Source organism: Ovis aries, chromosome 14 (genome assembly GCF_016772045.2).
Source record: "Ovis aries strain OAR_USU_Benz2616 breed Rambouillet chromosome 14, ARS-UI_Ramb_v3.0, whole genome shotgun sequence".
NCBI lineage: Eukaryota > Metazoa > Chordata > Mammalia > Artiodactyla > Bovidae > Ovis > Ovis aries.
In genome coordinates, this window is record NC_056067.1 from 65,600,769 (window position 1) to 65,616,027 (window position 15,259).

Genomic DNA, 15,259 nt, shown 5'->3' on the forward strand with positions numbered 1-15,259 from the left:
ATGGTAGGTATCCCTACATGGTAGCTGTGTGCGGGCTTCTTGAGCGTGAAGCCCCGCCCCATCCTCGGAGCCGCGATGCCCCAGCTCCGCATGTGATAACAATCGGCGTTAACAAGGCCGCAAGGGCGTCTGCGAATCGCCGCCACGGTTGTCTCAGCGGAAACTACATTAACCAGAAGCCTCTGCACCACAGAGCGGCGTCACTGTACGTGCGAGGTCGTCTGGGAGGGACTTCCGGCATCTTTCTCGCGGCGGACATCTTAGCGGTCCTTGGTCGACCTGTCTGAGTAGAACCTCGGGATCTGTGGTCCAGTTCAGAGGTGACAGAAAGCGAGAAGGCGCGGGAGGAGACGCTATTCTCGCTACAAAGAGGCTGGGTGGTGGCAGCTCTCGCGAGGATTCCGCCACAATGCCAATCGACAGCGGTGCGCAGGTCCGACGTGAGATCCCTCCGGACTCTGTGGTCCTGACGGATGGCGGCGGCAGCAGTGGACCCGCCTAGGTGGGTGCTGCGTTCCCCGGATCTTTGCGCGTTGTGACCCCCACCTCAGAGTCGTAGGACCCTGAATGAGTGGTTTTTATCGAGGTCTTTGTGATCTAGGGTCCGGGGCGTTTGTGGATGGAGCCACCATTTCTGACGGCTTTTTTGTTGGGGCGTGGAAGTGTTACCCGCTCAGGGACTAGCAGGAGCAAAGGCTTAGGACTGCGACTGAGCTGGGAGCTTTCGGGAAACGTGTGTGTTCACATCCTCGGGGAGCAGAGGGGGTGAGTAGTAGTCGTTCCTGGAATGGCAGGGTGAGGCGAGTGCGAGTAGAACGTCCTCAGCCATGCAGGGATATGATCTGATCAGACATTTTTTAAAGTATGCCAAAACTTGGGGGAAGACAAACTAGGGTGGGGTGGAGATGATGAGGATGGAGGCGGGCACACCAGTAAGGAGACTATAAACTCCAGGAATGTTGTGGGGGCTGTTCCAGAACAGTGGCAGGAAGGGTTGGGAGTGGATAAGTCATTAAATTCTGGAGAGATTTTAAAGATAGAACTAAGATATTTCTGCTGCGTCAAATACGACTAAGTGAAAAAAGAGTGTGAATGACTACCCAAGTTTTGTTTTGTTTTTCTCCTGAACATCTGAAAGAATCAAAGTGGGTAGATTAGAACAGGGAATATCTTTCTTGGGGGGAGATCAGAACATGGCAGGGGCATGGACATGATAAATCCAGTGTCTCACAGCGGAGGCATCATAGGGGCATCTGGTTATGCTGGTCCAGAGTTATGCAGAGCAAGCTAGGCTGGAGACCTCTGAGGAATGAGGCCTCAGGTCAAAGCCTGGCGATGAGATTTAGGGGGGAATGTTAAGGATGTTACTTTCTGTGGTCCCTGAGGTGAGAGATTAGAGTGCAGGGAAGAGGAGGGGTGCATCCCTGAGATTTCCTCCAGAAAGGAGAAGTCTTGAAACGGGTTCTGGCTGGTATCAGCAGAAGGAGAGGGCCATAGGGTGTTAGGACCTGACCGAGTTGGAGAGCAAGGTGTGAGGTGCTGTAAATTTGCCACCCTGTGGACTCAGCATGCCCCTCCGTGGCACAGAGGAGGAGTCAGCCAGGCTAGTGGATCAGCCTCACCCTATTCCAGGGCACTGCTACATCAGTTCCCCAACTCCTCAGGTGAGAAGAGGTGAAGAGCCAACAGCATGCTCACCTACAGAGAGAGATATACCTGGCAGATTGGTTTGGTGAGAGGACTTAGTGTATACTTGGCAAGTGTACATAAGTAGACAGTTATAAATTAAAGGCTTTAAAAACTCAGAACCTATTACTTCATTTGCACTGAAAATATGCAAAACTGTTAAGCATATGCAGTAAAAGTGAATTCCAAGGTTGATGTCTACTAAATTGATGTGTACTAACACATCTAATAGAGTTTTGTCAAGAACATGCACTGGTCATAGCAAACACCCTCTTCAAACAACCCAAGAGAAGACCACATATGGACATCACCAGATGGTCAACACCGAAATCAGATTGATTATATTCTTTGTAGCCAAAGATGGAGAAGCTCTATACAGTCAACAAAAACAAGACCGGGAGCTGACTGTGGCTCAGATCATGAACTCCTTATTACCAAATTCAGACTGAAATTGAAGAAAGCAGGGAAAACCACTAGACCATTCAGGTATGACCTAAATCAAATCCCTTATGATTATACAGTGGAAGTGAGAAATAGATTTAAGGGCCTAGATCTGATAGAGTCCCTGATGAACTATGGAATGAGGTTCATGACGTTGTACTGGAGACAAGGATCAAGACCATCCCCATGGAAAAAAAATGGAAAAAAGCAAAATGGCTGTCCAGGGAGGCCTTACAAATAGCTGTGAAAAGAAAATCGAAAAGCAAAGGAGAAGAGGAAAGATATAAGCATCTGAATGCAGAGTTCCAAAGAATAACAAGAAGAGATAAAGCCTTCTTCAGTGATCAATGTAAAGAAATAGAGGAAAAGAACAGAATGGGAAAGACTAGAGATCTCTTCAAGAAAATTAGAGATACCAGGGGAACATTTCATGCAAAGATGGGCTCAATAAAGAACAGAAATGGTATGGACCTAACAGAAGCAGAAGATATTAAGAAGAGGTAGCAAGAATACACAGAAGAACTGTACAAAAAAGATCTTCACAACCCAGATAATCATGATGGTGTGATCACTCATCTAGAGCCAGACATCCTGGAATGTGAAGTCAAGTGGACCTTAGAAAGCATGACTACGAACAAAGCTAGTGGAGGTGATGGAATTCCAGTTGAGCTGTTTCAAATCCTGAAAGATGATGCTGTGAAAGTGCTGCACTCAATATGCCAGCACATTTGGGAAACTCAGCAGTGGCCACAGGACTGGAAAAGGTCAGTTTTCATTCCAATCCCAAAGAAAGGCAACGGCAAAGAATGCTCAAACTACCGCACAGTTGCACTCATCTCACATGCTAGTAAAGTAATGCTCAAAATTCTCCAAGCCAGGCTTCAGCAATACATGAACCGTGAACTTGCTGATGTTCAAGCTGGTTTTAGAAAAGGCAGAGGAACCACAGATCAAATTGCCAACATCCGGCTGGATCATGGAAAAAGCAAGCAAGTTCCAGAAAAACATCTATTTCTGCTTTATTGACTATGCCAAAGCCTTAGACTGTGTGGATCATAATAAACTGGAAAATTCTGAGAGAGATGGGAATACCAGACCACCTGACCTGCCTCTTGAGAAATCTGTGTGCAGGTCAGGAAGCAACAGTTAGAACTGGACATGGAAGAACAGACTGGTTCCAAATAGGAAAAGGAGTATGTCAAGGCTGTATATTGTCACCCTGCTTATTTAACTTATATGCAGAGTACATCATGAGAAACACTGGACTGGAAGAAACACAAGTTGGAATGAAGATTGCCGGGAGAAATATCAGTAACCTCAGATATGCAGATGACACCACCCTTATGGCAGAAAGTGAAGAGGAACTGAAAAGCCTCTTGATGAAAGTGAAAGAGGAAAGTGAAAAAGTTGGCTTAAAGCTCAACATTCAGAAAACGAAGCTCATGGCATCTGGTCCCATCACTTCATGGGAAATAGATGGGAAACAGTGGAAACAGTGTCAGACTTTATTTTTGGGGGCTCCAAAATCACTGCAGATGGTGACTGCAGCCATGGAATTAAAAGACGCTTACTCCTTGGAAGAAAAGTTGTGACCAACCTAGATAGTATATTCAAAAGTAGAGACATTATTTTGCTGACTAAGGTCCGTCTAGTCAAGGCTATGGTTTTTCCAGTAGTCATGTATGGATGTGAGAGTTGGACTGTGAAGAAGGCTGAGCGCCGAAGAATTGATGCTTTTGAACTGTGGTGTTGGAGAAGACTCTTGAGAGTCCCTTGGACTGCAAGAAGATCCAACCAGTCCATTCTGAAGGAGATCAGTCCTGGGATTTCTTTGGAAGGAATGATGCTAAAGCTGAAGCTCCAGTACTTTGGCCACCTCATGCGAAGAGTTGACTCATTGGAAAAGACTTTGATGCTGGGAGTGATTGGGGGCAGGAGGAGAAGGGGACGACAGAGGATAAGATGGCTGGATGGCATCACGGACTCGATGGATGTGAATCTGAGTGAACTCCAGGAGATGGTGATGGACAGGGAGGCCTGGCATGCTGTGATTCGTGGGGTTGCAAAGGGTCGAACGCGACTGAGCGACTGAACTGAACTGAAGTGAACACATCTGATACAAACAGCCCTGTTAGGTGGATATCATCATTATCGCTGCTTTATACATGAGAATACAGAGAGCTTGGGTTATGGTCACATAGCTGGTAGGATGCAGCACTAAGGTCTGAGTATCTAAAGTTAGACAACCTGAAATCATTCTCACCAAAGGGCAGAGCAGGGATGAGGTGAACAGTTAAGTTTGTGAGACCCCACTGGGATAACCTAGCATTTCCAGATCCTTCTTCCTACCAGGTTGCTGTAGTGACAGAAGAGATTATTATCCCTGCATAAATGAGTGCAAATGTGCCAGTCCTGTCAGCCTAGCCCCCCCCTCAGCCTAGCCCACCCCTCCATGTTCTTGGTGACCTATATGGCAAATAGTGGGGTCTTGGGAATGTTAACCTGCCTGCCATTGGGCTTGGACACCCTTGTGTCCCCAAAGGTCCTGTGCTCTGAAAACTGGTCTGGAATTATGTGAAAGGGTTTCCATTTCCAGCAAGCAATGGCGTGAAGTGTGGAACGGTGTCCTAGGCATGGGAACCAGCCTATGCAGATACATCACTTAAGACTGAACAGATTATGTTCAGGGAACTTAAGGTCTCCGTTATGTTTGGTGGTCAGAGAGCAGGGGACAGGATTCAGCCCTGGAATGGGAACCTTTGGAGCTGGGCTTCTACTTTGAAAGTGGTGAGAGCTATGAAAAGTTTGGAGCAGAGAAGGGAGTGATCTGGTTTTGTCCTTAATAGGATATCTCTGGCTGTACAGTGAAGAAAAGACTATGGGGGTATAGGAAAGAGGACTGTTGATGATGGCTGGGCCAGAGTGGTGACTACAGAGATGAGAGACAAGTGCTTGATTCTGGTGGGTTTTGTTTTGTTTCTTAAAGTAGAACCAACCAGATTTTCTGATGTGGAGGGTGTGAGAAAGAAGGGGAAGAGTCACAGATGACTCCACAGTTTTGTTTGCCTGAGAAGATGTAAGGGGGATAAAAAGGCTCAACTGGATTTGTGAAGTTGCTGGTGAGGGTAACTTTCAAGGGTAGTATCGGGAGTTAGGTTTTCATCATGTTGAATCTGAGATGTTCCAAAGACATCTGAATTGAGGTATCAAGTGGACAGCTGGACCCATGGGTATGGAATTCAGAGGTGGGATTCAAGTTGGAGGCATTCACAAGATGACAGCCAGTAACTGACTAGGGTAGAGTCGTGTATCAGGTTTAGAGAGAGAACCTTTATGTCATGGGGGTCTGGAAAGGAGGTGGGGACAGTGGAGTGAAAGTAAGAGTTACCTTCAAGGCAAGAAAAGGGAGATTAGTGTCCATGGTGAGTAAGGAAAATAGGATGTGGCGGTTGATGAAGTCTTCTAGGGAGAAAGTGGACATGAGATGAATGCTGGGGTAAAGCAGTAAAGGAGATGAGGCAAAAGTGAGACCACAGTCAGTGCTTATTCCCCTGTCCCTGTGCTTCTCAGGTTCTTGTGACCTTTGTGGGCACTGGCAAGTTTGAGCCAAGCTGATTGGTTAGTTCAGGGCTAAACTGGGTCAGCTGACAGAGCCTCTGTCCTTGGGGTGGAAGGCCAGCGGGTGTGGGCTCTGAATGAGAACTTAGGGTAAGTGTGAACCCTGTGGCTAATGAGGGTATAGTAGCCCCCACGTGCTGTAGCAAAGTGGGAAAGGGCTGGCTTTATCTGATAATCTGCACATGGTTCTGAACTGCTGAAGGTGAATTTAGGAAGGAAGGATTTAAAAGCTGTGTTTGGATATACCTATGGCAGTGGGGGCCAGAGATGATCCTGGATGCTGTGGACAGGTTTACGTCTGGGAGGTACTTGTGTTGTAAGCCTTCTTAGGTAACATGGAAGTGTGGTCTAAAGAGTGACATGCCCTTTGAGGTGCAATCTGAAGTCGTGGTCTGCGGGCTTTGGTACTGAGGGCTCTAGAAGGAATGCAAAGCTCAAATTTGTGTATGAGGGGCATCATCTCTGGATCCCATGGCAACTAGCTTGGCAGTGAAGGGTTGGTCCCTTCTTGCCAGGCCCAGACTATACAGTGCCTGTCCGCTTACTTGCTCCAGGCTGGACAAGGTGGTTGATGGGAAATGAGAGAGGAGGTGTCAGTCACACGAGGGCCTGCTGTCTTGTTTTGAGTTGGGGAGCCTGGGAGGAAAGTGAATGGCAGATAGGCCAGGAACCCTGGGGAGAGAGGCTGGCCTTTTACTCAGTTGTCCACTTCATGCAGGAACACGTGACCTTTGAGGATCTGTGTATTTTTCCTGAGAGCAATGGGGGCTTCTTGATAAGGCTCTGAGACACTCGTATCACAGTGCAGTGCCTTCTGTGCTTTGCTCTTAGGGTTTTCCTGGGTAAGGAACGCCCAGTGTTACATGTTCTCCCCTTCCCCCTTTTCCCCTAGAAGTTGTGATTTCCTTCCTGTAACTGGACCAGGGCCACTCCCTCACATAGATCCTCTGGGTGCCAGGGCTCGACTCTGTATACTGCCTTCTGCATTCCCTGTGCTAACCTGCACCCACTGGCACTGAAACTGTGGACTTCTAACCACTTGACCACCAGGGAATTCCCTATTGCTTTCCAGCTTCTGTTGCCCCAAAATTGCTGGGAAAGTTGAGGGTCTTGTGGTCAACCTAGTGGATACGACCCCACCTGGCCTCTTCCTGGGTGGGTGGCTCTGTTTTCATTTAGAGCACCTCTGTGCTTCCCTGGTGGCTCAGCTAGTGAAGAATCCACCTGCAGTATGGGAGTCCTGGGTTTGGTCTCTGGGTGGGGAAGATCCCCTGGAGAAGGGAACAGCTATCCATTTCACTACTCCAGCTTGGATAATTCCATGGATTGTATAGTCCATGGGGTTGCAGAGAGTTGGACGTGATTGAGTGACTTTCACGTTCATGTGCTCCAGATTATGTTCACTTCCTTTCATTGTCATTCCTTTGGGCATACCTCTGTCATGAAGTACAGTCACAGTCACTGCTCGTGGGGCCCACTGGGTTGTTTAGTTTCCTTTTGCTCGCCCGTGGGTGGACTCCCCTGGCCAGTGCTTTCCTTCTCACTTGCCCTGTCTTTCCTCTGTGACTTGTGTGTTCTAGATCCTCTGTAGCACTGAGAGTTTGTGACTCAACTCTGAGAGGTCGTGACTTGAGTCACAACAGAAGGAGCTTGGACGGGTCCTGGTGAGTGGGAGCCTGGAAAGAATGTAACTTCAAGGATGGGTTCAAATAGCACTAGAAACCTGTCCTGGGCCCACACTGTTTGGCGCCTAGGCTGCAGGCCATGCCTTATTTCTTTTTTCCTCCCCATTCTGGACACTTTGTCATTTCTATTCTGATCTGTGGCCCAGGGCTGCCCACCCCACTCACAAGTGTTCTCTACTGCTTCCTCGGTGGTGCTTTTCTCTTTTGGACAGTGTTCATGTGTCTTAAGACAAAAGCATATCCTTAAAATAGTTTTTGAATACCAATTACTTATTTTAAGTCAGATTTTCTGGGCCTGGACATACATTCCTGGACAGTGGTCCCTTCTCAGTTGTGCCAAGGCTCTTCTGAAAGTCATTTTCTTGTTGTGAGTTGGAGATCTTGCCTGCCTCATCTCCCTGAGCCACACCCCATCCCTATGTCTTTGCTGTTGTGAAGCGTTCCCTATCCTGTGACCCATAGAGTCCAGTACTGCACAGCAGCTTTCTTTAACCTGATCCTAAATCTATTGTCCTGGCAACAGCCCTGTGGACTCAGTCCTGGCTATGCTGGGGACACATTTGTGATGAGGGTGTCCACTCCCACTGAAGTCAGCATGCTGTTCAGTGACATTTTTCTGCTTTCAGGTCGTTGGCATGGAGTGGACGAGGAAGAGGCAGCTTCTGAGCAGAGTGTTTCTGTAGCAGTGTCGCGCATTCTTACTTCCAAGGCAGATTCATTGACTCAGATGGCTCATCCTTGTAACTTATGTGGCCCAATCTTGAAAGATGTCTTGCACCTGGACAAACACAAAGAAAGACGCCATGGGCTGAAACCTTACACATGTGGGGCGTGTGGGAGGCAGTTCTGGTTCAGTGCAAACTTTGACCAGCATCAGAAGCTGTACAATGTAGAGAAACTCCTAAGAGGTGACAAAGGCAAGACATCATTTGTTACTAACTATAGAGCTTGTGAAGAACCTCTGCTGTCAGAGAAGCCCTTTGCATGTAAGGAGGAGCAGAAGAACTTCCAGGTCAGTTTGGGCAGTCACCAGCAAAAGACAACCCACAGCAAGAGGAAGACACGGAGTCCTGAGAGTGGGCTGGCTTTGCACATTGGACAGATGCATTACAAGTGCAATGAATGTGGGAAAGCTTTCAGCCGCAAGGACACGCTTGTCCAGCACCAGAGAATCCACACTGGAGAAAAGCCTTATGAGTGCAGTGAATGTGGGAAAGCTTTCAGCCGCAAAGCCACACTTGTCCAGCACCAGAGAATCCACACAGGAGAAAAGCCTTACGAGTGCAGTGAATGTGGAAAAGCCTTTAGCCGTAAAGACAACCTTACTCAGCACAAAAGAGTTCACACCGGAGAGATGCCTTATAAGTGTGGTGAGTGTGGCAAATACTTTAGCCATCACTCCAACCTAATTGTACACCAGAGAGTTCACAATGGAGCAAGGCCTTACAAGTGCAATGACTGTGGGAAAGTCTTCAGACACAAATCCACACTTGTTCAGCATGAGAGTATCCATACTGGAGAAAACCCTTATGTTTGCAGTGACTGTGGAAAGTCCTTTGGCCACAAATACACCCTCATTAAACACCAGAGAATTCATACTGAGGCAAGGCCTTTCAAGTGCGCTGAATGTGGGAAATTCTTTAGTCGAAGCTCTGACTTTATTGCACACCAGAGAGTTCACACAGGTGAAAGGCCTTTTGTGTGCAGCAAATGTGGGAAAGATTTCATCAGAACCTCCCACCTTGTTCGGCACCAAAAAGTTCACACTGGAGAGAGGCCATATGAATGCAGTGTTTGTGGGAAATCATATAGCTTAAGCTCCCACCTCATTAGGCACCAGAAAGTTCATGTTGCAGGAAGGCTTTAGGAGTGCTTTTAACACAGCAGGACTCATGGGAAGAGCTCTGTGACTTCCTGTAGAGAGAGAGACATCAAATCGTGTGTTGAACCATGTATATCTAGACATTGACAGTTGAGAGAGAGTTTAGGAATGCCATGTATAGGGGAAGCTTTCAGAAGCGATGTTGCACTTTCAGACCTGCTTGGGTTCCTTGCCGAATTTTTTGGTATCAATGCCTGTGGCTGAAAACATCTCAACTCTACCCTAATATCCTCATGGGGAGGCAAAACTTTGTAGTCTGTCTCTAGTCCCTGGAGGGAATTATAAGAAACCGGAGTTCCAGAATTCCCTGGTGGTCCAATGGTTAGAACTCTATGCTCCTTCTGAAGACCCAGGTTCAATCACTTGTTGAGGAAAAAATCCCACAAGCCATGTGGCCATAAATAAGTAAGTGGAAACCTGAGTTAAATGGGGGTCCTCGTTTGCTCCCCTCTGACTGGCAAAGGTGTATGGGCATGACCCATCTTTAGCCAAGAGGAGCTGAGCTGTGTTTTGGTAACGGAAAAGGCTTTCTTTCTTCATGGACATTGTTGGTTTCACTCTCATGTGATACTTGTAGCATTTTTCCAGCTCCAAGTCCCCCAACCTGCATAATTATTTGCCTCATGTTGCTCTGGTTTGTGTGATAATAAATACCTTATTATTTAAACCACCTTTAATCATGGAGGTTCTTTTTATTGGAGTGGTTTGGAAACTATTAGGCTCTGCCAAACTGAGGAGGTAAACTGTGTTTGTAGGGGCTTTCAACTTTGGGTGCCTCAAGTGGAACAGCAGGTTGGCAGAGAACACTTCTTATTGCTGACAAAAGCTTAATAGTTGAGAATTCAGGGCTTTGTGGGCCTGATTTTATCTGGATTTCAGAGTTATTAGAAGGTCCAGACATTAACTTGAGGAGGGTGCTGTTGTTGGAACAACCTGCAATGTGTTTTGGAGTAGCATGGCTTGAGTGCTTTGCTTCCACCATCTCCCCTAATGGCTCCACACCCTCTACCTACACCCAACTCTCCTGCAGAATCAAGGGTTCTGACCCCTCTCCCCTGGTTGCCAAGATTACTTCTCACACCCACTACTCTGCCTTGGGCCCCACCTGGCATCTTCCTGCTTCTGCAGGCCCCTATGCCCAAGTCTCAAGTGCCTCAAATCCTGGCCCTGCTGCCAAGTCACTCCATCATCCCGTGTCATAGAGGAAACACTGAAATAAGTGTAGCTATATTAAGTCTAGAGTGAGAGAAGGTAGTCCAGTTGAACCTAGAATTTGTGGACATCCATGGGTGGTGATATATGGGGGTGTTTGTGAGAGACAGGTGTGTGTGGTACCAATGTATACCTAATTCAGGGTGAATTCTAAGGAAGGCATTTTTTTTCTGGGCATTTTGAATGATTCCCTAGGAACAAGAGGCCCATACTTGGGCAAATGCTGAAGTTTTCTCATCAGAAAAAAAGATCTGATGTGACAGTTTGTGACAGTTTCATTCTCTGGCTTTCCTTCTCTCCCCCCCCCCCCCCCCCCCCCCACCCCCACCCCTTGCACTCTGGCAAAGACCCTTGTTTATTTGTTTCCTGTTTTCTGGCCAGTTTTTTTGGTCTTTGTTTCCAACCGTTCAGGGAGTCAGGAAAATCAGAAGTAGCTCCTGGGACACTTGACTTTCCGGAAGGGAAACAGGAGTAGAGCACTGTGATTTTGTCCATTTAGAGACACAGCTCAGGGTACATGAGGCCAATGTGACTAGAATTCAGGTGGCATAGTAAGGAGAGGAGGGAGCTAGAGATGAGGGGTACAGAGAAAGGGGAGGAGCAAAGAACTGAGAAAAGACTGTGGTGATTCCTTGGTCGTCAGTGGTTAGGATTCCAGGCTTTCACTGCTGTCCCTGGTGGAACTGACATCCCGCATGCTGCAGGGCACAGCCAGAAAAGAGAAAAATGCTGTGTAATACGAAAAGCAGATGAGATAATACGGAAGGAAAAAAAATCAGTGAATTTAAAGATACAGAAATTATGCAAAATAAATCACATAGCGAAAAAAATAACAGCAGTAGTGACCTGTAGGAAAATACTACATGATCTAACATACATGTGTTTGGAAGGCCAGAAGCAAGAGCATAACAAGAAAGAAAAAAAAGAAGGAAGGGAGAAGAGCTGAGACATTTCCCTATTTGTTTAAAAAGGAGACAGCAACCACCAGAAGATAGGAAGGTCAAGGAATCTTCTCTAGAGCAGAAGAAACATGGCCTTACTAATATCTTGATTTCAGCCCTCTAGCTTCCACAATTGTGAGAGCATAAAATAGTGTTTAAGCCACTCAGTTTGTGGGAACTAACGTAGCTACCACCTTTTGCCTTATTAACATTTAGAGAACTTTAAGGGCCACAAAGAATTTTCACAAAAAGAAACAATATTCTAGGCCATAAAAATATCAATAAATATAAAATTAAAATCATTAAGATACATACTCTAAGCACAGGAGAATTAAACTAGAATTCATGAAAGAACACTGCTAAAAAACCCTAGTTTAACATATTTGGAAGTTAAAACAATTTTTTTCCTTTTTTTTTTTTTTTTGGGCTACGCCATGTACCATGCAGGATTTTAGTTCCCTGATCAGGGATTGAACCTATGCCCTCTTGCATTGGGAATGCAGGATCTTAACTACTGGACCATCAGGGAAGACCCTGAGAAATTAGATAATATTTGGAACCAAGTGGAATGAAACCTAATATGTCAAGATTTGTTATTGCTGAGATTAGAAAAAAAAATATAGATCTAAGTATTTTGAAAGTAAGGGAAGAACTAAAACATTTAATATCAAAGTTAAGACACTATTAGAAATAAACATAATTAAAACCAAAGTAGGCAAAAGGAAAGAATAAAGAACAGAAATTAATAAAATAATTATAGAAAATCAGTGAACTCTGAAGCTGTCTTTTGACTGGATCAATATAATTGATGGATCTCTAGGTAGATTGGTCAGGAAAAAAAAATTACCAATATAAGGAATGAAAGGATAGCACTAGATGCGGTAAAAACATTCAAAGAATTACAGAGATTTCCCACGCTGCTGCTGCTGCTGCTGCTAAGTCGCTTCAGTCGTGTTTGACTCTGTGCGACCCCATAGACGGCAGCCCACCAGGTTCCGCCATCCCTGGGATTCTCTAGGCAAGAACATGAGTGGGTTGCCATTTCCTTCTCCAATGCATGAAAGTGAAAAGTGAAAGTGAAGTCGCTCAGTCGTGTCCGACTCTTAGCGACCCCATGGACTGCAGCCCATCAGGCTTCTCCGCCCATGGGGTTTTCCAGGCAAGAGTACTGGAGTGGGTTGCCATTGCCTTCTTCGCCCATGCTGCATGGTGTGGCCAAAAAAAGAATTAAATGTGATTTTTGGCTGCCCCGTGTGAAATCTTAGTTCCTTGACCAGGGATTGAACCCATGTCCCTTGCACTGGAAGTGCACAATCTTAACCAATGGACTACCTGCGAAGTCCAGGTTATATGTGATATTTCAGTTTTTATTTAAAATGAAACAAAACCTTGATTTATATAGCAGCTGCGCCACTCCAGTCATCTCACAGCAGTGGGTTTCCTCTCTCTCAGGGTTGGCCCAATAAAAAGTTGGGCAAAACAAACTGTATTTGGGTTGAGAAAGAAATCACAACAAAGATTAGTTAATTTTGGTGTGGGCTTGCCATGCAGCACACAAGACCTTAATTCCCTGACCAGGGATGAACAGTGGCCTACCTTAGGCCAGTGTTGGTAACTCAGAAAAGTGAGTCCACAAGATACAGGAAAGAAGGGTAGAGCCTCTGCTGCCCTTTGACACGTCCCCTCTGGCCCCTTGTGCCCTGAGCCCTGACCTCAAATCTGCTATAGGAGCTGAGTCCTCAGCTGAGTTCTAGCAGGGAAGACAGTTCCCAGGCAGGGCTCCAGGGAGTATACGATATTTTTAGCAACTCTTTCCAACAACTCTACAAAAACTAGAAACTGACCAAAAAATTTATTGAAATACTCCAACAACTCTGGTTCACTGAGGAAGAAATGAGTACTCTGAAGTGGCCTCTATTACAGACACTAAATTGGCAGTTTAAAGTTTTCCCATTATGATTTTTTGCCAAGATGACTTCACTAGTGAATTCTTCTAGACATTTAAGGAAGAAGTAATTCCAATTCTACTCAAATCATTTTTTTTTTAAGGATGGAACTCTTCTCAACTAGTTTTAGGAGATTAACTTGATACCAAAATTAACTTGATACCAAAATCAGGCAGTGCTATTAGAACTGAAGACCAGCACCCACATGAACATGGACACAGAATATCCTAAACAAAATTTTAGGAAATTTAAAACCCTGTCATTATTTGAAATAGAGATGAAGATCCCCTTTTTTAGGGAGTGTGGGGGATGTCGCGCTATGCGACATTGGATCTTCCCCAACCAGGGATCGAACCGGGGCCCCTGCATTGGGAGCGTGGAGTCTCATTTAACCTTAACCACTGGACGGCCAGAGAAGTCCCCTCAGTATATACTATAATCTTACACGTGAAGATGTGAGATGGGACCGTAGTTAATGTAAGGCCCAGCGACACAGGGAGAATCCACTCAAGCGGGAAACTTAGTTTCCAGGCAGAAACGGATTCCGGGAGCCGCAGGCCCTACCCCACCCCATCTCAAGCCGGGATCCGCCAGGTTCCGTGGTGGGAGGACTCACATCCTCCGAGAGACCTTGTCATCTCGCCAGACAAGCCGTCGCGGAGCGCGTCGTTTCCTGTATCAGCGGCGCGTGCAGACGGTAGTTGTCGTATTGTCCTGTTCTCTTTCTCATTCCTGGGAATTTAACGCTAAGTGCGTTGTAAGTACGTGAACAAGGGCTTTTGCACAAGAAAGTTCACCGGAAAGCCTTTGTATCCGTGAATTCTGGATGTAGTCACGGATATGCGGAGATGGGCTGGGGCCTGACACTTCCTTTGCATATTTAAGATTTTTACAGGATATGATGTCAGCAGGATCTGACAGGCCTTTGCTGCGTCAGGGAAATCTGTCAAGAATTTCTTTCTCCTGCAAACTCCAAGCATATTGGCAATTCCGGGGTGGGAGGGGAGAGAGCTGTATTAAGCCCTAGTCTTGCTTGCTCACTCCAATAAACGTTTTCCAAGGTTCGGGAATTAAGGTCGGACAGGTTGCCGCACCGAGTGTTGCAGAAGACGTGCATATTCAGGGGTCTTGCCGTTACTTACTGATGGTGTGATAATTAGTAAAACCCCTCTGAAAGATTCATTCCCACCTCAGATTTTTCTAAAAAGAAGCTCGTGTACAAGATGACATGTACAGCAATGTTCACAGTAGCAAAGCGAAGAAGAAAAATAAGTTTATTGCTGAGTTTCAGTCTGCAAGTCAGGAAACTCACAGATATTGGAGTAACGAGTTCTGAGTTGCTTACAGACTAAGGGATTCTTGCAGGATAAATGCAGGAGTTAAAACCTCAGCTGATTGGTTGCCTAGTCATCTTTCATATTTGGACCAGGGTTGCTGAGAAAGGAAAACAGGGAGGTCCGGAGATGGTGTGAACAGACTTGGGAGTTTGAAGGTTGGCTGACATTCTCCGCTGATTTCTGAGAACTGTAAAGTCCTGCAGCTGTGTTAGGTAAGGTTAAGTTTCGTTTTCTTTAATGCCCCTGTGTTGGCCAATTTACATTTTGTCCCTGATGTCCGTGACTCAAATTTTGGTGCCACATGGTCCAGGAAAGAGGATGGGCTTCTGTGGCTAAATGTATAACAGAGGGCGGCGCAGTGCAGCCCTTTAGCTGGCGCCGTTGCTGTGCAGCATTGTCGCCCCTCCCTGTACCAGGCAGCTGTTCCTAGGGAGACTGTGAGTGGCCCTGCTCAGCCATTAGCTGATGCCTCCGCGGGTCTTGCCCGCAAGCAACCGGCTGTCGGTGAGAC

At 46.3% G+C, this 15,259-nt stretch overlaps 2 protein-coding genes across 3 annotated transcripts in view; both read left to right on the plus strand.

The window, feature by feature from the left end:
• Positions 1-239: 239 nt before the first annotated feature.
• On the plus strand, positions 240-9,989 carry ZNF134 (zinc finger protein 134). 2 transcript variants are annotated; one of them, XM_042232577.1, is made up of 3 exons: positions 240-502; positions 7,326-7,409; positions 8,057-9,989. In XM_042232577.1, the coding sequence occupies exon 3, from the start codon at positions 8,158-8,160 to the stop codon at positions 9,295-9,297; it is 1,140 nt and encodes a 379-aa protein (XP_042088511.1). In that variant the 5' UTR covers positions 240-502; positions 7,326-7,409; positions 8,057-8,157; the 3' UTR covers positions 9,298-9,989. The 2 variants fall into 2 exon arrangements, with proteins under 2 accessions (XP_042088511.1, XP_042088510.1); XM_042232576.1 differs by lacking the exon at positions 7,326-7,409.
• Positions 9,990-11,897: 1,908 nt separating this feature from the next.
• Positions 11,898-15,259, plus strand: part of LOC101115820 (vomeronasal type-1 receptor 1) — a 29,877-nt gene continuing 26,515 nt past the window's right edge. The window contains exon 1 of the mRNA XM_060399191.1: positions 11,898-14,658. The gene's annotated coding sequence lies outside the window, so the exon portion shown is untranslated. The remainder of the gene's footprint in view (positions 14,659-15,259) is intronic.

Excerpts from the sequence above, each read along its gene's own strand:
- ZNF134 (XM_042232577.1), top strand. The coding sequence starts at position 8,158 with ATGGCTCATCCTTGTAACTTATGTGGCCCAATCTTGAAAGATGTCTTG.